This window comes from Gymnogyps californianus, chromosome 25 (assembly GCF_018139145.2).
Source record: "Gymnogyps californianus isolate 813 chromosome 25, ASM1813914v2, whole genome shotgun sequence".
NCBI classification, from domain to species: Eukaryota; Metazoa; Chordata; class Aves; order Accipitriformes; family Cathartidae; genus Gymnogyps; species Gymnogyps californianus.
In genome coordinates, this window is record NC_059495.1 from 445,935 (window position 1) to 471,596 (window position 25,662).

The 25,662-nt window shown below is 61.5% G+C and overlaps 1 protein-coding gene across 3 annotated transcripts in view; it reads right to left on the reverse strand.

Moving 5' to 3' along the window:
• The window catches only part of ZBTB16 (zinc finger and BTB domain containing 16), a 79,956-nt gene that overhangs the window by 44,198 nt on the left and 10,096 nt on the right, over nt 1–25,662 (reverse strand). Inside the window, exons 1-2 of one of the 3 annotated variants that reach the window (XM_050910995.1) lie at nt 18,264–18,329; nt 16,366–17,724 (exon numbers count right to left, since the gene is read on the reverse strand). In XM_050910995.1, the coding sequence (XP_050766952.1) occupies nt 16,366–17,654 (1,289 nt within the window). In that variant the 5' untranslated portion in view covers nt 17,655–17,724; nt 18,264–18,329. Of the gene's footprint in view, nt 1–16,365; nt 17,729–18,263; nt 18,330–25,662 lie in introns of those variants that run through there. The other 2 variants (XM_050910994.1, XM_050910993.1) reach the window with 2 other exon arrangements.

Below are 25,662 nucleotides of genomic sequence, written 5' to 3' on the forward strand. Positions count from 1 at the left end.
GCGTTTTTGAAATTGCATTCTCGAGTTAATTAAATGGACAATCTTTTATACATAAAAAGTGAAAGCAAGCAATTAAAAGCTAGGCGAAGAGAAAGCGCCTTTTTGGAGCGGGGCGCTACCCCCTCTGCGCTCGCTCCTCCCGGCCCGAGCGTCTCGAGGGAGCCGGCGCGCCGGTACAGCGCCCGGGGAGGCAGCTGGCACCGCGCCGAACTTCACCCACGGGATTCAGCATCGCAACACCCCGCGCTCGGGCCGCGCGCCGAGCCGTCCCGCGGGCCCCTCTTCCCCCTCCCGAAGCGCCCACGGAAACCCCGCGCGCTCGGTTCACGGACTTCCTAGGGACAGGGACGTTCGCCGGCTCGCGATGGTGTGAAAAGCCGCAGCAGTTATCTCTGCTGCAGCAAAACGCCGACCTTCAGTTTTAGGCAGGAGGTAAAGTTCGCTATCGATCGGACCCGCCGTAATCTGTTTATAATTACTATTATCTCCGAGTTAATCTTGCGAGAGGTCAACAGTTTTACAAAAATCTTGCAAGCCCTGTCTTTTACCTCCCCAACTTCATATCTGGGTCAGAAGGTCAATTACCGCAGCTTGCCGACTTGAGATTTAAGAAAAAACCAAAACGTACGCTCCCATCCCATCCCAAAGCCCCGCCGGCGCGGCGGGGGGGACGCGGGCAGGCGCCCGCCCCCGGCGCAGGCAAAGCACCCCAACCTTTGGAGCATCTGGGCTCTGAAGTCAAGGGGAAGAGTTTTCTCAGCTCGGGGCTAAGTCCCAGTCCATAAGCTGAACCGGGGTTCGCCGCTCGCAGTGCGGGAGCCTCCGCCGCGGGGCCGGGGCATCCCCTGCGCACCGGGATGCGACCGACGGGTCCTCGGCATCGCGCTGGCGACCACCCGGGCAGGCGGTCCAGCACCGCCGGCTCGCATGGCACAGCGCTCCGGAGGCACCGACCCCCTCCCATAAAAGCATCGCGCGCTTAGGCAGCCGCCTTCCTTCCCGGGCGCACAAAATGAGTATTTAAACCCCCGGGGCTCCGCTCCCGTACCTGCTCCGGGGAGGTGACAAATGGAAGCGGAGCAGAAACCCGCAGGGGGGCCCGGGAGAAGCCCCGAAGATGGATGAAGACGCGACCCGATCTCTCATCCTGCCTGCCAGCCTCCCCGTGCTCCGTATCATCAAACATCATCGCTCGCGTTATTTTAGCCCCTGCGAGGGGACGCTGCCGGGCGGCTTCGGGCGGCGCCGCCGCGCACACGCGCGCTTGGGGGAGCAAAAAAAAAAACCCCATAAAATGAAATCAAATAAAATCAGTAGGTGCTGTTGCACCCTCTCCTGCAAGAGCCGGCCGGGTTTCGGGAGGAGGCGAGCCTGCAGAGCGCAGCCCGGGCACGCGGAGCATTGCTCAACTGCTCTGCAGGCAGGTGTCATAAACAAGCAGGCACATGGCAAACATATCGATTTCCCGGAGCTTATCGCGCAGCAACCGGTGCTCAGTTACCAGGCTACTTTAATATGTAATTTACTGCGAGAAGGGAGAGCGGGGGGCCGAGGGCGGCTGAAATATTTACCGCGGGATGGACGGGGAGGTTGAAGGTGCGCGCCGTGCTGCAGGCGAGCAGGAGGGGAGGGACGGCGTCTCTTGCCTCTAGCCGGCCTTAGTGTTTTCCAACTATTAAAAAGAAAAAAAAAAAAAAAAAAAACCACCGAAAAACCCCAACCCCTCGCCGCTGCGCCGGCGTGTTTACACAGATGCTATTAATCTTCTTCTGCAACTGTTTACGCTATGAAAATATAGTCTCAGCTGCCCGGGCTCTCCGTCTCCTTAATTTAAATTCAGATGCTTAATTTCTGTCAAAACAGAGCCCACCAAAATTACCTCCATCCATTTCTGGTGCTCGACTTGCCTTGTCATCCGAGCGCCGCCCGGCAGAGCGGGGAGGGGAGCCGGGCGGGAGCCTGGAAAAGACGGGGGAGCGGCTGCATTTGGAAGGGTCTTCTCCTCCAGCCTACCTGCGGCCAGCCACGGAGATGGAAATCAGCCTGCTTTATACCTGCTCAGCCCGAGATAACCCTGCTCTCCCGCACCCGCTTCCCTCCCTCAGCCCGGCAAAGCCCACCGGGGACGCTCGCCCCACCGCCGCCCCCGGCAGCCCGAGAGCAAAACCGGGCGGCAATCGCCCTCCCCGAGGCACCGCAGCGGCCAAACCATCGCCGCCTGCGCCGCGTCTGCTCCGACCGGCACGCACAAGTCACCGTCCATCAGGTGACGGAAAGACATCCGTCTCCGCGCCTGCTTCACCCGCGGAGCCGTCCTCTCCCTCCCGGCACCTCCGGGCGCCAGGGCGTTTCGCAGCTGCGACGCCGCTCGAGGGAAGCCTGGCACCTCTCGGGAGGTTTTTGCGTTTTCAGAGCGCAACATTTTAAAAACCCTCCGCGTACGGGTGCCTCTCGGTAGATCTTTTGGAATTTACAAGATAAATACTGGTAATTTGATTCTTATCTTCTTCAAATCCAATTCTAAGGCAATTCTGTGTAAAGGACACTAATTATAGCCCAAGGGGAAAGAAAAGGTAACCCATCAGTGAGAACACACTCGAAACGTTTAAAGGCGTATGGGACGCTGAAAAATTAAATAGATTTCAAATCTGCTTTTGCAAGAACAATAATCTGTTGGGTGAAAATTGTTCTCTGCACCGTTCCCGCTCCCTAGCACGTACTTCTGGTGATCGGCTCAGAGCTGCTCTGGAAATAACAGCAGCCGGGTTGGCATCCAGCTTGCTGGCGCTTTGGCTCTCTGCAGACCTTTTAAAGGCTGCCCAGTCGTCCGAGAGCAAGGCTGAGAGAGCAGCAGCACCGGGGACAACCGAGATCTTTACGCGCAGGCAGGCGTGTTGCTTTTTACCCTGATTTCCCTGGCGTTATTCACTAACGAAAAGGCACAGGTCGACACGCACGGGGGAACGTGATCGGCCACGTTACACCGAGTGTGGCAAAACCATTACTCCTTCGCCCAAATATTACGTATTTTCCAAAACACGCGCCTAAACGCAGGCCGTTCCGGCTCTGAAACGCGACCGGGGGCCACGAGCCCCGCCGCGTGCTCCGGCCACCCAACAGCTCTCTGTTTGCTGCTGAAGAGCACCCCGAGGAGGAGGAGGAGGAGGATGGCGGGGAGACCACGCCGGCCACCGCCGCACGACACGGTCCGAACGTTACGGCACCTATAAAATAATAAAACCTGACCCCGGGACGCGGAGCCAGGATGTGGCGGAAGATGATGCGGGAACAACCAAAGGGATTCGGCAATCCGAAGCGGGTCTTGTTTAACGAGCGCCGCCGCGGGCTGTCGCTCTTACAGAGCCCAGTGGAAAAAGCCCCCGGACCCAGAGAGGGGCCGGTACCCAGAGCACGAGCGGCCGCGGCGTCTCGACAGGCGAGAGCTGAGCCGTTAGTCGGGCTGAACAACCAGGACCGGCAAAGCTCATGGTTTATTCATTCTGGGGGAGGGAGAGAGGAGAGACGCCGTTTCTAAACCGGCGGGAGGCTGGCATTAACATCCATCGTTACCGTCCCTCCAAAGATGATACGGTTATTTCTTTTAACACGGTGACACTTGCAGCTAACTCATGTCTCACCCCGCCAGCGCAGGGCAGGCGCCGTACAAGAGGTGACCAAAGGTAATTGAAAATACAAGCACCGCGGACCGGAGCGGAAGAGCTGCCTCAGCAGCGACCCTCGTCGCGACGGGCGAGAGCGATGGCATCCAGAGGACGACCGGCGCGCACGGGAAATCGGCGCTTTGCCGAGGCTGCGCGTCGGGGACGGCCGGGGAGACCCGGGGGCGCGTGAGGCAGCAGAGCCACGGTCCCAGGAGGCACCGCTGCCGTGCATTCGAGGCCGGCGCCGGGAACCAAGACGCGTCCCGCGCCACAGACTCCACACGACGTCGTAGCGAGAGGGGGGAAAAGCAACGCAGCCCGCTACAGCGCCTTTAAAAATAGCCCTTTTTTCCCAACATCGTGTATGCAAACATTTCCTATTCCCCTGCTTCCATGATTCAGCAGTTCAAGTCCTGGTAATACAAAGTGTGGTAATCCGCACATTTGTGCACAAGAATGGCAAATTCATGCCTTCAATGACTTTTGAGAGCTGTGCTATTAAGAAAAGACGTTTTCCTTTTCTCGCATTGAAGGAAAAATACAGTTATTTAAAAACGGCAAAAGAATCAGCTCATTAGTTAATAACGGCGACAAAACCCCCTACCACGGGAAAACGAGAGGCTGCAGACAGAAGCAAGAACTAAGCCAATGCATGTAAAGAAGGAAAAAACCCCCACGTCCGACACGCGCCCGGCCCCGAACCGTAAATGAGCTGGAAAAAAGGAGGGAAAGCGTCTGAGCACACACGACATCCTGCAGCAGCCTCTGCCATCACCGCTGCAGCCCGGCACGATGCCCCGATGGAGCAAACCCAGCGCCCTTTCACAGCCCGGCCGCGGTCCCCCGGCACCAGCCAGCGCCCACCCGCCTGCGGCGTGGTCCCCTGCTGAGCCCCCCCGGGACTGGGGCACTGGGAGGGGGTCCACAGCATCACGGCGGGATGAAGGCTCAGCACCATGGGGGGACTTGAGCATCACAGGGGGGATGCTGGGCATCGTGGGGGCATCACGGGGGGATGCGGGGCGTCACGGGGACCAGGGACATCATGGTGTAGGGGGGACGAGGGCCATGCTTGGAGCTGCAGCTGACCCGGGACTCGCCTGGGCTGGGGGACGCCTCGCCGCGTCCGGCGGCTCTTTGTCTGCTCGCCTCTGCCTGGGCTCTCGCGTTGTCGCCGCTGTCATTTCTCTCGCCCTTCGCTTACTTATGCGGAAAACGTGGTTTCCGCACGGGCCGTCGCAGCACAAAGGAGCCCGTACAAAGACGCGCTTTGCCGCACGTTACGCCCAACGAGGGAGAACCGAAATCCCCCGGAACGGCACCGGCAGCAAAAGGAGACGGCGCGCAGCACGCGCAGGAGCAGCGCCACGAGGAGCGTCGCGTCCCGTCCCGTCCCGCGGCGGCTCACGGCAAAGCACGTGCCTGGCGCGGCACGACTTTGCACAAGAAATCCCGCTTGCACACGCGGGCGCCATCGTTTTGGTCGCGTGGCAAATCATTACCCCGCACCAAAGCCCGAAGAGACTGGGTCCTGCAGAGCGCGTTTGACACCGGGGACTGAAAACGCTCACCCACGAGCGCGCCGAGGGGGCAAACCCCACTCGTGGCACGTCCCCGTGAGAAGCCGCGGTGCTGACGACCGGCGGCTGGGCACGTCCGACCCAGGAGACGCCCCCAGCCCGGCCGTACAAACACAATGCAACGTGGTTTGCTTTTAATGCTGGCAGGAAGAAAGTCCCCATCGCTCGCTCTAGGTCAGCGATCCTTATCAGCCCCCACCAACTGTATTTGCGGGCGGCACCAACGTATCGCTAGCGGGAAGCTCGCCGCGCACGGCCGCTTACGTTCACTTAGCAACAAAGGTGCTAATTAGGGAGCCGCTTTCCACCTCCAGCCGGAGGAGGATGCGGCACAGCTGCCCATGCCGGCAGCGGCTGAGCCTTCGGCGCTCGGCCGGCAGAGCGGGCCCCGCCACACGGCGCTTACGCTACGGGATAAGGAGAAGAAAACGCATCCCAAGCGCCATCCTTGGGAGACGCCCATCTCTGCTCCTCCGTGGGGCACCCCCCGCTCAGCCCCCCGCCATCACCAGGGTACCCTCTTTTGCCATCTTCTTCCCTTCTTCTTCTGGATGGGCATGGCTGGACGAGTCCCTCTCCCAACGGCGAGGTCTGACCTGAGCTCTCCTCCCGGCTCGGCCTTGCAGCCGCCCCGATGTGCCGGAGCGGCACCGGCCGGCGTCCCCAGACTCGTGCAGAGCGATGCCCGCGTCGACGGCATATGGGCTGCCAGAGCCCCCCGCTCCCCCCGTCCACGTGCCGGCTGGTCACGGCACCCGCTCCGGGGCAGCCCGCAGCAGCTCCCACCCCGCTAAATAATGCATTGGCCAGCCCTAATTAACGCAAGGGAAGGATGATATACGTTTCTGGGCTGCTTTAAGTTACATTTGGTTAGACGCTGAGGGAAGAGCCGCCTCCAGCGAAAGGGTCAGATAAGCCAGAAATCAATACAAGCGATGGCCTCTGCATCCCGACATCCCGGCGCCCCTCCCCAGCTCCCGCGGGCAGGGCTGCGGGCAGGGCTGCAGGCAGGGCTGGGGGGCATCCCACGGGCAGGGCTGGGGGCAGCCCCGGTGCTGCCCCGCTCTCGCCTGGGCTTGGGTACCATTGACTCGGCGGGCTGGGAGCTGCCGGCGGCCCGGTTCCCACCGCAGCACCCATCTCCCACGGCCCCTGCCCTACACGCGACCTTCCCCGCAGCCCCCAGAAAGGCAAAGCCCAAAACCCCCAACAAAATGCCGCCCTTCAACCAGGGTGGCAACGAACCGAAAGGCTAGGGGAAGGCGCGGCAAAGCCGGAACGGCGTTTCCCCATCCCTCCCCCCCCTGAGGACAAGAGGAGACAGGGACCTGGGAAGCAAAACCAACACCGCCTTTCCACTTTTTTCCCCCCATGGGAAAGGTTTTCATCCAAGTTAAAACTTTCCCGGAAAAGATTCCTGCCGGAGGCAAGCGGGGTTTCTGCCGGTTTCATCGCACGCCGCTGGTTCCCGTGCAAGGCAACCCACGTGCAAGGCAAGCGGGAGCCGGGCTCCAAGCCATCCACCGCCCGAGCTCCCGGTGAGACGGGGCCCGCTGCGGGAGCCTCCCCCCGCTGCCCCCCGAAAGGCGAGGGCAGCGCAGGCAGAGCTGCCCGAAGAGGCTTTGCGCCCTACAAGCGCCTCCGGCCACCGCTCTCGTTCGCAGAAGCACCCGCCCGCCCTTGGCGCTTGGGACGTTTTCTACGAACAAGGGGAAGGAAGAAAGAGAAGAGGAAATCACCGCGTTACTGGTAAAAATAGCAGAACGCCCAGCAGGGAGGTACGGAGGGTTTCGGTTCTGAGCGCCGTGCTGTTTCGCAGAAAGGGGCCCCGGCACGCGAGCCGGCGGGCGCCCTGCCGCGCTCCGACCACCCCACGCCGCTGTGCACCGGGGTGGCCGCGTGCCGCCGGCGGAGGGGACCTGCCCCAGTGCCGGTGAGGCACGCGGTGCCATCGCCCGCGCCCTCCGGCTGACCGCAGCGTCGCACGAGCGGGACAGTACGCCGGTGCCGTGCCGGCACGGGTAGCGGGGGGCCGGCGAGGGGCTGGCATTGCACAACGCCTGGCGCCTTATCTCTCCCACGCAAAGGCAGTTTGTGTGTGTTGCGCAGCAGGCTGCGACCGCAGCCCGTGCCCAGCCGGAGATAAGATATCCGTCACCGGCGCTCGCTGCGCCGCGCTGCCGGCAGCGAGCTCCCGCCGCCAGCCCGAGCTGGCGCGATTTGCGAGCGGTTTGCTGGGTCTCTCTGCACCGAGCCTCCCCTCGCTGCATCCCCGCTGGCTTGCCCCCGCCCTCCGGTAGCCCTTTTCTGGACCAACTCGAGCATCTCGTTCCAGACCCGCGAGACACCCGAGCGATTCGGGTGCCCGAGCTCGCTGCCGCCCCCCGCTCCCGTGCCAGAACAAGTCCCAGCAAACCCCCGCGAAGCCAAGGGACCGGCCGACGACGCGCAGTAAAATCTGGAAACCCGTGAGCCGCCCCGAAAGCCTCGCGTGCACGCTTCCAAGAAGACCGGCTGAGTTTTGGTTGGATTTCTTTTTTTTTTTTTTTTTTTTTTTTTAACGTGCAGTCTGCGCTGCGGTTAAATCGAATTTCTTAGAGCCGTATCCTTCACGGGTTTAGTCTGCGCACGCCAAAATTAGTATGACCTGTCCCTAAATACCATAATAAAAAACACGTAGTAAGCGCTTTGCCTTTATTTATGTCAGCGCTGGTTTCAAGGAGGATGAATCACACTTCCTCCTTAGCGCTCCTTTCTAATACAATTTACTATAAATAATGCGCGGAGGAAAGAACGAGGGAAGGTGACAAGGGGCAAAGCGCACGGAGCCCAGCACCGTCCCCAAACTCGGCGGCAAGAGGATGAAAGCACTTCCAACAGTCGCGACGGAGCGGCAAACAGCACGTGGGTTGTAATTGGTGCGGCACCCGGTGCGTAAACGCAAATCTGAAACAAAATCAAGTGACAGGCAACAGCAACGTGCGGGGGTCTTTTATATATATGTACACATAAATTGCATTGTACCTTTAAAAAAGTCCCTAGGATTTACTTCGAAATCAACGCAGGCCCTCGCCGATGGGCAAGGCCGTTTTTGGCCTTCACGCAAGCCAAGCTTCGGGCGCGGGGACAGCCGCCGTGCCAGGGGTCGGCTCCGCCGGCCGAGGGGCGCGACGCCGGGAGCCGCGCGGGCGTTCCGGCGGGACAGGTGGCTTTCCGCTGCCGTTCCGCGGGAGAAGGGACTCGGACCTCGTGGCGTCGCACGCTTGTTCCGCGCGGAAGGAAGCGCCCAGCGCTCTCCCAACGGCGGTGCCAGCGGGGACCACGAGCCCACTTCCCCGGGGTACCCCCGCCTCCGCGGGGTATTTGCGCTCTTTCCGACCTTGCGAGCACCCCGGCGATGGAAACTGTCTGGTGTTTGGGGTTTTGCTTTGGGCTTTTTTTTTTTTTTTTTTTCAGTTTCTCTTTGTTTTTTCCGCTCGGTCGATGTCTGCCTTCTTTATAGGTCACCAAGGTGAAAACAGGCGTCCTCCTCCCCGCCACAAGTTGAGTTTGCAGACGGACGGAGCCGTACGTTTTTTTCGAGAGGGGGGTGCAGAGGTCCCCTCCGCGGCGGCGGCGTGTAAGGCACGTACCGTGGCATCGCCCGTGCCGGCATCCTCCGTTTGCCCCCCGTGCCGGCATCCGGCAGCGCTCCTGCCTTTGCGCGCGGGAGACGCCGGCGCGCCGCAAGCCAGCCGCTCCTCGTACAGCACTAAACAGAGCACGGGGTTATCAGCCCGGCTGATACACGCAGATAAACAGCCCATCTCCCGCGCTGACACCGGTAACAAAGCAGGGTGTTTAACGCCGATTTATGGCGGGCGGCTCTAGCGAGGCTCAATACGCCTTCCAGCGCTCGTGCCTAGGTGGAGAAGCATTTCCTCAAATCGCGTATCGCCGACTCGTTTGCTAAGCAACGTGCCAATAAAACGGCAACGAGACGACGCGGGCCGATGGAAAACTAAACCAGCACAGCGGGGCGCGTATCCAACCGTAATCTACTTAAAATCAGTTAAGAACGCTGCAGCGAAAGTGATACGGGCGGCCCTGGCCCTCGGCCAGAGCGCAGAGCCTCGCGCCTCCAACCCAAATTTTACGGCCGGGCTCTCTTCTGCGGCTGCAAAACGACTGGGTGCGGCGGACGGTCCCGTCCAAAAGAGGAATCCGCCTTTATTTGCAAAGGCACGCGGTCCAGCAGTGCTTAATACTCTCGGCGAAGGTATCTGCCGCTCCCCGCGTCAGCCGCAGAAGTCATCCGGAACACCGCGGGCGCAAACCGGCGTTCAAAACAGACACCGGGCATTTCGGGCACGCTTCAGCCCGGATAAAGCTTATCCAGAACGAAGGCAGGCGCGAGGCTCCCGAACGCCCCGCAGCAGGTCTTTGCAACCGGGCTCGAGCCTGGGAACGAGAGTAGATGTCGCGACTACGCTGGAAGCTCATAAGGCCGTGGTAAAAGGCGTGTAACCACGCGCAGATTCGCCCGCAAACGTGTTTGCGTTTATTCAAAAGGACGCACAAACCTTTCTCCGTCGCTCACGTTACGCGAACCTCTTCCATCTGAACTCCCTGCGTGCCACCCTCCTTGTTCCAGCCGGTACCCGTCGCAGGGCGGCTTTGCAACCGCCGGGTCTCTTTGCGAGCCGGCCTCCGGAAAGCCCGACGAGACCCCCGAGGTGCGAGGACGCTGCCGTCTGCGGCGGCGTTTTGCCGGCACCGGCGGGACGCGGACGCCCGCGCATCCCGACAGCGCCTGCCCGCGATGGCAAAGGAGGGAGCGATGCCCGGCCAAGGGCTAAATCCGACCATAAAGCACCGAGCTGCCTAACGCCGGGGCGGGAGGGGGGGGGGAGGTAAAAAAAAAACCTCGCAGGCAGAGTGACACAAGCCAGGACTGCCGGGCGAGGAGGAATGAATGGAATAGGCTAATTTACACAGGAAGTGAGCACTTACCAGACCCTTCATCCCAACACACAAAACCCTCTGCCATATCTGGAAGCAATTACACCCAGTTAACATGATCTGCCTGCCACTAAAATTAACTGCAAACAGAAATATTTTTCACTTTTGCAACAGGAGATGCCATGGCCCCGTGTTTGGCTGCCGGGAAATATTTAGTAATTACTCATTTAAAGCCTCTCTTGAAGCTGTCAAAGGCGGGGGGGTGGGGGGGAAGCAAAAGAAAAATCTTGCTAATTGCGAGCAAAAAGGAAAATGCAGATCGTTTTACTCTATCCAAGGAAAACAGATTTACGCACCGGTGTAAGTAAAGAGCCAACATCGTGTAGAAGCGGGGAAGGCTGCAGGGATGCTCCGTCACAAACTGCCCGGGCCGCTCTACACCATTCCCACGGGGAAAAGGAAAAAAAAAAAACCTCAAACCAGAGTCGATAGCGTCACCCCTGAAAGAGCACAGGCTCTCCGAGGGTCCCTCTGCGCAGCCAATAAATGCATTTTTAACCGACACCGCTCTACGGGTTACAACGAGAGCTGAAAAGGCTCCGCAAAGCTTATCGCCCTGCTGCGGGCGACGTCAAGCGAGCGCATCCTCGATCGGGCAGGTTTGACGCATCGGGGTGCCAACCCTGCAGCCGACGGGGACCGGCTGGCACAGATCCGCCCGCCCCCGGCCCCTGGGACACGAGCGGCGCTGGGGAAGGCGGACGCAGCCCGGTCAGAGGGCGCGCAGCATCCCCATCGCCCCGGGGAAGCCCCTCCGCCGTCAGCGAGGCATCAAAAATGCCGGGCACCGCCGCCAGCCTCGCCGTCGGTAGGGGAGACGCAACCGTTATTACCGTGCGAGGGGAAAAAGAAGTAATGTTTTAAAAAAAAAAATTAAAAAAAATCGGGGTTTTCTGGTGGGAATCTCAGAGTTTTGCTTTACAACGCATCTCCCGCACGACTCGAATGACGCAGAGCAACGGGCGGAACAACACGGAAGCCGAAGGGGGCTTTTCCCCCCTCGGCGCTAGGAGCCGAGTATGGAAACGGTTAAGTCCCCCACTGAATAAATCAAAAAGTTCAAGGCTGCAACATACCGCGCCGTATTCCCCCTCCGCCTATGACAAGAACCAGAGAGCCCCCGAAATCCCAAGCATCCTGAGCGGGGTCTCCGCCGGCGCTCACGGGTTACACGCTCGGGGTCAGCGCCGCGGACCTTAGCCGCAACATTCATTTCCTGAGCGGGGCACGTCCCCCTGCCCATAAAGCTAATCAGAGCTTCCTCGCCGGGCCGCCCCGCGCCGCGCGGCAGCGGCCCGGCAGCCGGCAACGCTGGTTTCCATTAGCCCCTTATGATGCCAGGTGCCGCTAATAAGGCCCATCAGCAAGAAACAAGAGCTGCCAAGTCGTCTTCGGACTCTGGAAGTCATCACGGGCGGAGTTCGGGGGGCTGCCGGCTTCAGGGGGGTTTTTCTTCCCTCCCCCCCTGCCCCCCCACTTTGTTTTCTATTTTTCCTCCTTTTTTTTTTTTTTTAAAGCCTCGACCGCAGCGGAACATAAATTGCCGAATGCTTAAAATAAAATAAAAAAACAGCTACTGTATCAGGCTCCCAAAATTAACACTAATAACATCTCACAAAGCGCTTGGGATCCGATTTATCACGTTTATTGCTTTAATGGTATACCGCATCTGTTTCTCACTGTGACACGCCGAGCAGTGCCAACGTGCCTAATGGCATCAGTCGTACAACGCTCAGCTGATCCAGGCGGAGACGAAGGGCGGCGAGGCTGGCAAAAGAAAGAGCCAAACGCCGGAACGTTCCCCTGCGCGGCTACTTAAAAGTTTGCCGCGGCGTTAACGTTACAGCTCTGGGCAGGCAGCGGACCACCGGGCTACACATCACGGGGACCGCCGGGCGTTGGACGCGGGACCGGGATCCCCACGGGAAGCGGCGGGTTTCCCGTGAGCGGGAGCATTTCGGATCGGCGGGAGCATCGACGCCCGGTCCCGCACGCCGGGTAGATCCGCCGCTCCTCTGCGCTTCAGGAAGGCGGAAAAGAGGGCAAAACTCTGGGGTTTGGGGCACTGCAGCCACTCAGCAGCCGAGGTGGAAGAGCAAGCCGCCTCGTTCCTACCCTGAAAACGCTCTGCCGGAGCGCACGTCTTGTAGGCGACGGCTCAGCCGCGAAACCTCAAAATGCCAAACTCGGACGTGGAAATTAGAAGGGAGGCTTTCCCCGAGGCGCGTCGTCCGTCCCCCCGCCCCGTACGACGGCGAGGACAGGCACCTTCCAGCCAAAACCCGGCGCCGCAAAGCGCTTCCATTTCCCAGCCCAGCACCTCCACCTCGCGCCGACGCACGTGGCAAACGCTGCCGGCAAGCCGCGTCATCACGGCGGGGGAACTCCCAGACAGCACCGGGGTTTGGATGCTTGGCCGCGCCGCTAGTGAACTCTATCGCATCGCATCCCCACCTGCAGTCTCCCCTGTTGCTATCGGCGTTAAAAAAAAAAAAAAAAAAATGAACCATGCCTCTTATGAAGTTTTGAGGTATTTTAACTTCCCGAGGACAAATTATTCCGGGCTCAGCACGGCACTCGCGTCGCAGCTCGGGAGGTTTTTCTTCATACCGACCCAAAAAGGGCCGCTGAACTATAGCTTTTTTGACTGCAATTAGAAGCGACGATCGATACTAACATTAGATTAAGTTTGAACTTTGCTGAACCTAGAAGGAAATCTTTTATATAAAAAAAAAAAAAAAAAAATCAAAGAGTGGCTGACTCAATATATACTCAATTAGTCAAAATCATAAGCTCGGTAATGAAGAAAAAAAATGGATCGCATGGCAACCGGCGGGTTCGGGGACCCGAAAACCCCGAACAGAGTCAGCGCCGAGGGCTCACAGCCACTCGGCCACCGAAAGGTCGCCGCTCGGCGCTCTCCACGTGGCAGCAGGGCGCAGACGATGCTGCCATGAGGCCGAGGGTGGCCGCGGAGCCGCGCTCCCGCACGGGGCTGGGGCAGACGACCGTCCCTCGGGCACCCTCCGTCACCTGGGGCGAGCGGCCCCCGCCACGCGCTTGCCAAAGCCCGGCAAAAAGCCAGCCCGGCCCTCCGCTCTCCTTTTGCCTGCCGGCGTTTCCCCATGCTAATGAAGACGGGAACAACACTCGGAAGGCTCCGAGACTATAAACATATATATTTATACTTATATAGGCGTGTGTGTGTCTGTCAACAAACGTACTGGCCATATGTATGCGCTCGCTTGTGCGATGTAAACAGGCACGGTGCACGTTGGCTCGCTGAGCTCCTCGCGGAAGGAGCGGCATCAGCTCTGGATGGGGTTCGGGCTCTGTCTGTCACCTGCTGGGGCTCGGCACCTGAAAGCCGTCGCGCCGGGCGGCCGAGCATCCCGCGGCACCGTTCGGTACCCCTCCCCGGCAGCTGCCCCCCGGCCCCCAGCTCGCTGCAGCTGGGAACGACTCTGCTGTGGGCACCTCCGCGCTCGCTTCAGGGTCGGAAAGCGAAACCACAAGCAGCGAATGCACAGCAGAAAGAGGTCAGCGAAAGCCGCCGGTCGACGAGCAACGCTGCGGTGCCCCCGGCACATCCTGCCCCCCAGCTCGGGGAGGTGGTGGTGCCGGGACCTCGGCGCGGGGCGCAGATTCCCCCCAGACCACCTCTCCGCCAGGCACCGGAGCGAAGAGGAGCCCGTAGCCGGCACGGCGCAGCTGCCGCCACCGCCAGAACTGCTCCAGCAGAGAGTTACAGATCCCAATCTAGCGTAGATGCTGTTTAACAGCTCCATGAATGCAATAGGATCCCACAAATCCTCCCCAAACGGCAATTTTCACAACGTCTTAGAAAGCAAACACTATAAAGAAGCCACATGAGACCCCGTCTACGCACAAACCGCCTTGGATTTAGACTTTGGGGGGGGGGGGGGGCGGGGGCTAAGTTCATTTGACTGTTGCCCAATGCCTTTCAACATGGACGGTCTTACAGATCAGTTTAAAAATGGCTCAAAGGATTTGGCTGGCCCTGCAAAGTTTGCCAGCGCCGGGTAATCTGTCTGAAAGCAAGAACAGGCAAACAAGAGTTTGGCGCTGGCTTCAGCAATTGCCTTCGAGGCTTCGCTTGCAGGGGCCGGCGCTCAGCTCCGGGCTTCGGACGGACCCGCGAGCCCACCGGAGCACGGCGCGTGCCCAGCCTCCCGATAAGGATCATGAATAATTAAGAAATAAGCTACGGCTGCAGCCGCGGTTGTCAAAATAAGCCAAGCCCAGGAAAGGCGCCGCGAAATAGGGGCTGCTGCTAGCGTTGGGCAGGCTGGGGCCGCGCTCCCCCACCTCCCCACCGCTCGGGAGCACGGGGAAGGATCCGACCTCGCAGCCCGCCCTGCCTCGGGGCAGACCCCCGGCCAGCGGCAGCCGGGCAGCCCCGGCGTTGCCCTCTCCTGCGGCCGCGTCAGTCGCTGCTCTGCGGCTTCGGAGGGGGAATGGGAGATGCTCGAGACCGCGGGCAGAAAGGCACGTTAAAATTCTCTCTGAGCCTTCACTGCAGCTCTCCTCCGGTGACGTTCGGTCTGCATCACCGCACGGCCGGGGAAGAGCCGCACCGAGGCAGCTTCGGGCACGCTAACCGACACGAGCCCCAGCTCTCCCGCTTGCGAGGCAGGGGAACAAAGCAGGAAGCGGCTGTGCACCCACGCACAGCCGGGGGACCCCTCCGAGGGGCGAGGGCTGCACTGGCCGGGGTCCGTGCGGTGGCTCCGCGTCGCTGGCCAGACCGAGAGGCGACGCTGCCAGCGCTCGCAGACCCGCGCGGGGCTGAAAACCCTGGGGCGGCGGCGGCTGCCGCCCCACGCTGGAAACGTTCGCGGGCTGAACGTGCGGGGAGCTGCTGCTGCTCCGGCACCCGGCCCCGGCGCATCCCGCACCGCTCGCGGGCGGCAGCCTCCGCAGGCGGCGAGCGTGCCGGCAGCACCGGCTCCCCCGCCAGAGGCGCGCGCCGGCGGGGCCACCGTCCCTGGAGCGCGTTCTGTGCATCGGGACTAATTAACCTGTTGATTCATTAAAAATCCGACACGGTGCGCAGCCCGGGGAGGCCGCGAGCACCTCCGGCACTGCGACGGTGCTGCCTTCCCCCAGGCAGGACGCTGCCGTCCTGCCGTGGGGCTGTAGCTGCGCCGGGGGCCAGTGCTGCACGGCGCTCGCCGAAGCACGCCCGGCACCAAGGGGTTTGAGCAGCGATGCCGATTTAGGCACGGTAATTAACGCGACTCCGTTCCCCGGCCAAATCGGGGAACGAGCTCCGGTCCTCGCTCCCACGATCGGGAGACGGTAAACAGGGGAGCCACCGAACTCGCGTGCCGGTTAACAACCGCTGCGCTCCCGCTCCGCAGCGGCTCCCCGAGGTGCGGGGCTCGGTGTGAGCACAAAGATCCCCCCCCCCCCCCCCGAGCAGGGGAGCCCCAAAATCGCATCCGCTGGAGGTTCAACCCTGCCCCTGCCCCCGGAGGGACGGAGCCGTGGCTCTGCGGCAGCACCAGCCCTCTGCGCTCGCCCCAGCGTTACCCAGCCTGACCGACGCGTTACTTTGTGCAAAGTGCAAATGTTTCATAAACCGGGAAGCCGAGCGGCATAAAACCACGGGCTGGCAAAGCGCTGCGTGCAGCCATCTCAAATGTCATCGCCGCGGCCGGCGCGGGGATCCCGCAGGTCTCTCCCCCCGGGGTGCCGGCGCAGGAGGGACCAGCTCTCGGCAGAGGGTGGGCGAGGGCTGCCGGGCCCCACGGCATCCCTTTACAGGCAGATCCCTAACTCAAAGGGCAGCAACCGCGAGCCATTCGGAGGACGCCGGTGAGGGGTTTGTGCTAGCAGGAAACACCTACGGCCCGAGCCCCGTCCGGGCTGCCCTCCCCAGCCGGCGCTCGCTGGAAGGAACCTTCTGGCACGGCTGCCAGACCTGGAAAAGTTGCGACGGCTGTCCCTCCGAGCACGCCGCTCCGCGTCCCGGTTTTGGGGTACGCGGCGGGAACTGGGTGCCGGCACGCCCGGCCAGAAACCGAAATCCTCCGGCGAGACCCCACCTGCCCGCCCCCACCCGGCGCAGGAGGTGGCGGCGCGGCTTCGGCACTCACCTGTGCTGCTCGAGGGTCTCGTTGTCCGGCAGCTCTGCCCCGCACACGCTGCACTGCTCGCCCAGGGCTCTGCTCTCCGTCTTCATGCCGGCCGCCAGCTCCCCCAGCTTGCTGAACAGCTCCCGCTGGATGAAGCCCTGGGGCAGCAGCCCCCCGTAGGCGCTGAAGTCCATGGAGACGGCCAGGGCCGGCTGCACGTGCAGGGCGGACGCCACGGCGGGCGGCACGCCGAGCACCGGCTCAGTCTTGTGGTTCGGCAGCAGGGAGTAGATGCCCAGGGGTTTCTCGCCCTGGGCGGCGGTGGTGGCTCCGGCGGACGGCTCCGGCCCCAGCGGCAGCCCCTGGCCGGGCTCGGGCGGTGGCTCGGCGCCCTCCTCGCGGGCGTAGTGCAGTTCACGGGCGCTGGTGATGACGCTGCCGCGGGTCGGGGTGCCGGGCCCTTCCTTGCCCTTCTCGTCGGGCTTCTCCCCGCCAGAGGCGCCGGGCTCGGCCGCCCGGGGGCTGTCACGGTTGGAGGCGTCGTCCACCTGCATCGCTTCGGTTTTGACCTCGGCGAGGCCCGGGGGGCGGCGGGCGGCGGCGGCGGCAGCGGGGCGGGAGTCCTCGGGGGCGCCGGGCGGCAGGGCGCCCTGCAGCAGCGACTGCCCGATGGTCATCAAGCTGTCCACCGCCGCCTTGGTGGGGCTCATGGCGGAGAGGGGGCCGAAGGAAGCGGAGGCGGAGGGGCTCTGCTGCGCCGCAGCCGCCGGCAGGCTCTGGCCGGCCGCGCCAGCGTAGCCGCTCTCCTCGCCGGCGGGCTTGGAGACGAAGAGGCCCTTGATGTACCTCGACTTCCTCTCCTCCTCTTCCTCGGCGGCGACGGCGGCGGCTCCGTCGGCCATGGCGACCTCGGCGTCGTTGTCCTCGGAGGCCTGGATGGTCTCCAGGATCTTCAGGCACTGCTCCTCCAGGTACTCGATTTCCAGGATCTCGGCGGCGTAGAGGAGGTCGTCCAAGTCTTCGACCTTGGCCTGCAGCGTGGCGGTGTACGCGTACTCCAGGATCTGCTGGAACGTCTTTGGCGAGAGGAAGTCCAGGGTGTAATGCTGGCTGTTGCGGTGGAAGAGGATCTCGAACATCTTGCTGGTGCAGGCCAGCACCGTCCGGTGCGCGTGGAACTCCTGGCTGTCCACCATGATGACCACGTCGCACAGCGTCCCCGCCAGGCGCATCTGGTTGGCTTTGTGCAGCAGCCCGGTGGGGTGGCAGGGGTTCTGCAGCTGGATCATGCCCATCTTAGTCAAATCCATGGCGCTCCCCAGGCTCACTCATCAGGGTGCCTCGCCGTCGCTCAAATCTGGGACTAGCTTTGTGTGCCGACTATCTGCGAAAACAAAAGGCGGAGGGGGGAGAGGAGCGGAGAGGAGCGGAGAGCAGGGAGAGGGGAGGGAAGGGGGGGGGGGGGGGGGGGGGGGAGAGAAAGAGGGGGGAAAAAAGGAGAGCCGGGGGAGGAGAGGAGAGAAGAGGAGAGGAGAGGAAGGTTAGCCCGCAGCCCGGCGGCGACTCGCCGAAAAGTTTCTGCGCTGGGCTCGGCGGAGGCCGGCGGCTGCCGGGGCGGCGGAGCCGCGTCCCCGCCGCTGCCGCCCGGGGAAGGGGAAGCATCCCCCGCCGCCGCTCGCTCGGCTCCGGCGCGGCGCGTCCCGTCCCGCCCGCCGGGGCTCCGCCGAGCAACGGAGACCCATCAGGTGCACGGAAGGGGGGGGGGGGGGGGGGGGAGGCGGCGGAGCCCCGTCCCCGCGGGCGGGAAGGGAGGGGGGGGGGGGGTCTGGGGGTGGGGGTGGGAGGGAGGAAGGCGTGGGGGGGGGGGGGGGGGGGGGGGGCCGAGGTCAGCCCGCTGCCCGCCCCCTGCCCGCACTCACGGCGGCCGGCGGCTGCTCCGGCAGTTCGCACTGCCCGCTCTCATCGCCGCCGCCGCCGCTCGCCGCGCCGCGCAGCAAATCACCGCGGCGCCGGCCCACGGGCCGCCCCGCGCCCACGTCAGGCCGCCCCCACCCCACCCACACCCCCCCCCCCAACACACCCCACACCCCACCCACACCCCCCCCCACCCCCCCCACCCCACACCCACCCAGCTCCATCTTGAGTGAGGGCGCCCCCCCCGGCCCCGCCCGGCACCTTGCGGAGCGGAGCCGGGCGGAGCCGGAGCCGGAGCCGGGGCGGCGGCTGGACAGCGCTGCCAACAACAAACATGGAGGAGCCGAGGCAGCGGGGAACGGGCGGCAGCGCTGGGCTGCCAGCCGGGGGCGGCGGGGGGGGGGGGGGGCTGCCCGAGCCGCGCCGCCTCACCCGCGCCCTCACCCACGCGAGACAAAAGCCACCCCCGGGGGGGGGGGTGGGGGGGGACGGGACCGGCCCCCCATGCACAAAACCTCCCCGCCTCGACAAACTCCGGGCTTTAAAAGCCCGGCCCCGGGTCCCCCGGCGCTCAGGGGAGGCCTAAGATCGAAGAGAGGGGGAAGAAGGCGGTAAAAAAAAAAAAAAAAAAAAAAAAAATTAAAAAAAAAAAAATCAACCCGAAAGCCAAGTTTTGGGTCGGGCGACGGATTTGGGGCTGGGGGGCGGCGGGTGCGACGCGATGCCCCGGTAAAGCTGCTTTTGCCCAGATTAAACCACCCGCCCCAGGCCGGGATCGCCGGTGCATGGGGAGGCGGCGGGTGTCGTGTCAAACACACCCCCCCGGGCACCCGAGGATGGGTGACGGAGGTCTGCCGGCAAAGATCGGCGACGGGCGAGCGGAGCAAAACGAGACCGGGAGGGGAAACGCCAGCGGCAGCTCTGTCGCACCGACAACAACAGAAAGAGGCGGCGGTAGAGCCTGGGCCGCCGGACGCCCCACGCCGAGGGAGCTGCTCCCCGGGCGGAGAGCATCCTTCGCCGGGGTCGCCGGCGCTCGGCCCATTCAAAGGCCCGCGTCGTCTTCGCCGGGGACGGCGCGGCAGCGGCAACGCGGACCTCTCCCTCCCCGGCACCGCCCGCGGCGCGCCGCAGCCGGCGCAGGGCCCGGCGTCGTCAGCTAAAACAACAACTACGGACGGTATTAGTACAAAGATACCCTTGGGGTAAAGCAGCGCAAATGTAATCTAAGGAGAACGTTGTGGGGAAGTGTGTTTATAATTATAATGGGATTTAATGTACTTTGGGACCAGATGATAGCAGTCATTTAACGAGAACAGCCTAATAACAGAGGCCTCACAATGAAAGGCGGCGCTGCTCGGGTTATTAGACGCGTGCGGTAACGCGGCGCTCGCGGTAGCGCGCTGGAGGGTAAGGCGTCAGCTACCCCTCTTTTTTCGGGGGCTGTAACTCCGCCGATTTAATTGGCGGAGAGCGAAAGCGCGGAGCGCAGGCAGCCGGCGCGCCCGCGGCGTGGGTTTTTTAATTGCCCAAAACGGCTCGAGTTCCTCCCCCTCCCCGACTTTTAAATCCGAACGACTGAAATAGGGAGACAGCGTGGCTTCAGGTGTTTGTTTACCCTCCTCTAACTTTTAAAAGGCTCGATTCCAGGACTGAAATTTTGCAGCCGGTTAGGGGTATGTTTTTAGCGTCGCTCGCATGAAATTAAGCTGCGTGAGTCCCATTAGCAATAATGGAAATCCCACGGCTAAATTCCCAGGCAGCATCCTGAAAATTAACCCCCCAGTCCTTCCCGTCAACTGGTGCGTTGCACTTTTTGTTGCTCCTCTAATACATATAGTAAAAGCTACTGAGTTGTTTAAGAGACTGACTTCCCGCAGCCGCCTTGCCCGAAAAGGCACCGACCACCGCCCTGTCGACCCCGAGCGGGGAAACCCGGCGCGCCCGCATCCCTGCCCGGGATTCACAGCACGCCGCCGCGTTGGTGTCGCGGGCGGAGCGTGCCGGTGTCTTCGGGGACCTGCCTGGACAGCGGAGGGTCCGAATGCGAAGGTTGGTTCGCTTTTAGAGGCGACGCAAGATGGGAGAGCTGGGCAGACGACTCTGGCCGGAGCATCTTTCCGCGAGCCGCGGTTGCCAGCCAAAACCGAAGGGATCCCCCCCGTCACTCGGGGATTTCTTCCCTTGCCCGCCTCCGTTTCCGAGCGGGCTGTGCCAAAGCAAGCTCGGGAAACCCCCGGCCTCCCCGAGGCACCGCGGAGGTCTTTCTCCCGACCCCTCTTGGCCAGCCCACGCTGGCTCTGCCCATACCCGAGCCCTGTTTCCTCCCAAACCCTTAGAGTGCCCCGTGCGCGCACAGAGCTGGGAGATCCCTTGCCGGCAAGAAGGCCGAGGGATCAGAACGTGCATAAAACGGGAAAGAGCCAGAAACTCTTGTCCGTGACCGCAAGCAGCAACTCCCTTTTCCCCCAGCAATGCCACCTGGACATGCAACGTGCTGCGCGGGGGAAACGCTAAAGAAACGCAGACTTTTAGCCCTGCAGAGCCTCGGCCGAGGCGCCCGTGACCTCGCTTATGTCGGGTGCCTCGATCCGGAACGGAAAGGACCGATCCGGAATGGAAAGGACCGATCCGGACGCGTTCGCAAGGCCAAGAGGAGAAGCAGAAGCAGCCACTTGCCTTAGCGCCCCGGAGAAGGGAAGGAAAACCATCTCCCAGGGTCAGCCATCAGACCTGGAGGCACGCTGTGAGCCCGGTGGCTCCGGTGCGGAGCAGGAGCACCCCCTCCGCGGATGGGGCCCATGGAGATGCCGAAACGAAGCTCGGGAAGCCACCGCCACGGCCTTCGGGGTCGCTTCCCCGCGCCCCGGCATGGGAGTTAATCGCCCGTCGCTCCCCCCCCCCTCCCAGTACCTTCCATTTCCCTCCCATCTCTCCCCATCAGTTTCCAATTTATTTACTTTTCTGATCTTAATCCCCACCTTGTAGTGTAACGTGTTTATTAGGAAGGAACCAGCACGTTAAATGAAGCCAAGCTGGGCTCTTGTGTTAAATAGCAGTCACGCCCAAGTGCCTCTCCATGTGCCATTACTCCAAGTGATTGAGGCAATTTCTTCCTCCGCCACGAGTTTCAGTTGTAAATCTCTCAACCAGATACGGGGGCAATGATGTGCCGCCTGGTGCGATTATTATTAACCTCCAGCATTAAACTCGTGAGACGTCCGGGGTTTCTCGGGAAGGTCCTCCCGTGACAGGGGACCAGGCGGAGCACGGGCATCCTTCCCGGGAAACCGAGGGATCCCTTCAGATCCGCTTCTCAGCCCCCAGCCCTTCGTTTATTTTGGAGGGGGAGGCGCGAACCTTCGCTTTCCCGATGGAAACAGCCCGGCGAGCATCAGCGGGCCCGCGGGGGGAAAAGCGTGGACAGGGCAAAAGCGGCGGCCTGCAAGTATTTCAAGGGATGAAGGCAAGGGCAGCCTGAGGCCGCTCCTCCGGGACGCAGCTAGGCACACGGAGAGGAAGAGGAGAAGAAAACGGAAAAGTCTCCAAAATTGCTGCTTCGGAGAAGCGGCCGGCGCACGCCGAGTGAGGGGACGGGAACTTTCCTGCGCTGCAACCCGTACGTTCTCCTAGGAACGGTTTTGTTTCGCTTTCGGTGTATTTGGGGGGGGGGGGCTTTCCGCTCTCGCTGGCGCGGAGCTGAGTTCTGGAGCACCGCAACAAGGATTTTGTGCAAAATGAGATCTGGTTTAGCTTGATTCAAAAAAAAAAAAATCCATGACTTGCAAAAACTGATTCTTGGTATCACTCTGGACTTTGAGAGAAGTTTACAGCATCCAAGCTCCCGCGTGCGCCAGACCCGGATTTTGTCCGGCACGGTAGCTTCGCTCGGAGACGGGGCAGAGCGTGGGGCTCTACTTTCGCACACGGCAAGCTGACAGCTTATGAAAAGATGATTAAATGTGTTAGACTGTATTTAAAAAAAAAACCACAACAAAACAACACAACAACAACAAAACCCCCTAGATGCACAAAGCTGTTTGTCAGGGGGAGGGAGGAAAGCCGTGGCGGGCCCCCGGGAGGCCGCTCCGCCTGCAGCCACGGCGCGTTAAGCTCCCTGTGAAACCCATTGATTAGCACCGGGATCCGTCCAGATATCGGACCCGGGCGCATTGTGGCGGCACGGGGGAGCGGAGGAGTCGGGAACAGGCCCTTTATTGTGCCCCGGCTCGCCGCACAAAGGGAACCCGGGAGTCACTCCCGAGGACGCAGCTGGTCCGGGACGCGAGCAGCGCCGACTTACGCGCTTCTCTGCAAGCGATCCGCGGCGCAACCGATTCCCGGGTGAATTGTTGCGGGGGCGCAGCCGTAACCGAGCCCCACGGAGCCGCGTAGGAGCTCGCTCTCCCGTTGTCGCGGGGAAAGGCGAGCACGTGAAGTCCGATAATTCAGACGGAGCTAACTAGACACGCGTGCGCCGTCACGGGGCGAGCGGGCTGCAGAAACCCTCGTCCGCCCTTCCCCGCGCGCCCGCCTTTTCCCCTTCAACCTACCGGCCCCGGCTCGGCAGGGGACACGATCCGGCCGACGCTCGAGCACGCGAAAAAGGCACGGCAGCAGCTACGAGGGGAACCGCGTCACCCGCCTCGTGACCCGAGCAGCCTGGCGTGTTCACCGCGTGGATGCACGTGGCGAACATGCCAAGCTGCCGGGCCGAACGGGGCTGCCGCACGCGTGTGCGCCCGGCAGCTTCCCAGCCTGAAAAATCCTCCTTTTCCTCTGGTTGGGTTGTTTGTGTGGGTTTTGTTTTTTTTTTTTCCCCCCTAAAGCTAGGCTCCTTTAAGGGATATCGCATCCGAGCGACAAATTGGGGACACTAAAATCCTCCCCGGCGCGACGACGTTTCTGCTCGTAAGCGCCGCTCTGAGTCACAACTTTGCTCGCCCAAGCAGCGGCTCGCGGCCGTCCGTTTCGGGGACGACCGAATCGGTGCTGTTACATCAAAAAGAAGGGATGAGCGTCCCTCGGGATCTTACGAGGGATGGCTTGCGACGCAGAGAACGCGGGCGACGGGAGAGAACGTGCGGCTCGCGCGCTTCCAGCCGTTCCTCCCCGCCCCGTGTCCAGCTCATAGGTGCCGCGCAGCCCCTAAGACAATGAGGCTAATTAGCAGCTTACGGGCCCGGGCCCCCCCCCCCGAGCTTGGGAGGATGAGTGGGAGCTGTGACTCAGGAGGGCGGCAGCCCCGGCCAGCCTTCCCGCATTCCTCCCCTAAATCCCCCGACACAAAAGGGAATTTAGCCGCAGTGACTCAGCGAAGGAGCACAAACTTTACAGCCGGGGCTTTGAACGGCCCTGTTCACGTATTGCCCCCCCCCCCCCCCCAGCAACGCGCTGCCGGGTTAGTAATTAAATAAAAATGTCTCCCTCTAGCAGGCTATGACCTAATCATTTGTACAGTACCTATTTTTAGCGTTACCCTTTGTACGTATTCGAGAGAGCTCGAGCCAGAGGCAGCACCTTTTGAAGTCCTAATAAGCAGGAGGGGGGCTGTCTTTGTTTAATTTACTGTGTCATTATTTCTCCTCTTTTCCCCTTCTCCTAACCTAAAATATTTGACGTCCTGCACGGGACAAGAAAAGAGATGTGCCGAGGCTTTAAATGTCAGCCCCGACTGCACGGTGCTGAGGAGGCCGCACACGTGCTCGGTAAAGTTCATCCTGGGAAAAAAACAAACAAAAAAGCCCCTTTTAAATAGAGCAGAATCTACACTGGGGCCTCAGCGAAGCGCTTCTGGGGGCTGGAGGGAGCTCGCTCGGCCCGCCGAAATGGGGGATGCTCGAATGAGGCTTGTTCCCGAGTTTCAGCCTGCTTTTCCTCCGTCTCCCTAACCTCCCGTTGGTTTTCGGCTCTCCTCGGGATTAATTTCGCGCCGGGGCAGGCGACGGTTTCGGTGCGGCAAGGCATTACTGATGCTGGCCGGTCCCCTCCGCAGGAGCAGGGCTCGCAGGACTGCGCCTCCAGCCTGGAGCCCCCTCTCAGGGGGAACGTTCCTCCTCCGGAAGGCTTGCGCCCAAGTTTAGGGACGAACGAGAAATCCGGGCGAGTTAAAACACCCACTGCCTGCTTCTCGGCGCGCGAGATGAACATATCCTCGACGCGTTGCTTAAGCCTCTTGCTGCCTTTAAACAGGACAGCTCTCCAGAGCCCCTGAACGACCGCGGAGGTTAAAAACCTGAAAGCCCCTCGGGACGACAAGTGGCATCGATTGAAAGCAGCCAGTTTTCACGCCCTCGCGAAACTCCAGCCCATTTACTGGAGGGAGCGAGCGAGCCCAACCCTCGATCCCAGTCACCGAGCGAACACCTTCACCCCTAATTTCGTCTGTCCTCTCCAGCGAGGGCAAAGCTCCACGTCCCGTTTCCAGTTGCATGAGTCATCTGTTCCCCTTTCCAAAGGGGGAAGAGAGAGATATAGATAGATATACGTGTGCCTCTGTGTGTGCGCGCACAGAAAACGCATTACCGTTTTTGACAGTGCAAACAAAAGCCCACACTTGTGGAAGCCTTCCCCCCCCCCCCGCCCCTTCTCTTAACACATCCGTGCATTAAATGTTCACGCAAAATGCCTTCGCAGCTGGGGAAACTTCTGCCAAAAAGGGGCTCCTCCTCCTTCCCTTTCTTGCACCAGGGGGAAAAAAAAAAAAATCTAGCGGCTGAATCACACATCGTACAGATCTTGTTTCTAAGATGATCTAGCTGCATAATGAAGGTATTTTAGTCTCAGATTCAATTCCTGTTCATCTCTTCCATCGTTCCCGACACCCCTCTAAACTCTACAACTCTAGCACGTAGGAGAGAGTCACAATAAAGTCTGAGGCCAAACGTTACAGTCTCGGTTCAAGGTTAGATATTAACTGATTTTATTTTCTTAATAATTGCCAGAAGATACAATAAACCCCCGGTATCTTATCTGGTCACAGATTCCTAAGTGACTGAAACCTCAGATAACATTCGTGCATCAAGACAGCTTGCAAACCGCCCTTTTCGGGGGAGATATTTATGAATCCCTCGCGAAGGTCGGGAGGAATCGGCGTGTTCCGGCTCCGTCGCAACGTATGCGTCCACCGGCGCGAACCCCGCGGACGCGGGCTCTGCGGCCCGGTTGCGTGACGGGGTCAGCACCGGGACGGGGAGGCGAGCGTGAGGGAGCTACGGTGCCCTTGGACCGTGCAACGTTCACGCTGGAGGGAGCTTGGCACGGTCCACCTTCGGCCGCAGCACATTCCCCGCTGGAACGGCTCGATCGGCCTCCCAAGAATGAAAGTAAACACTCCTGCAAAGCCGTTCCTGGATAAGACCTATCTGCCCAGGGCCGGAGGTTCACACGTGCTTCTGCCAGCGG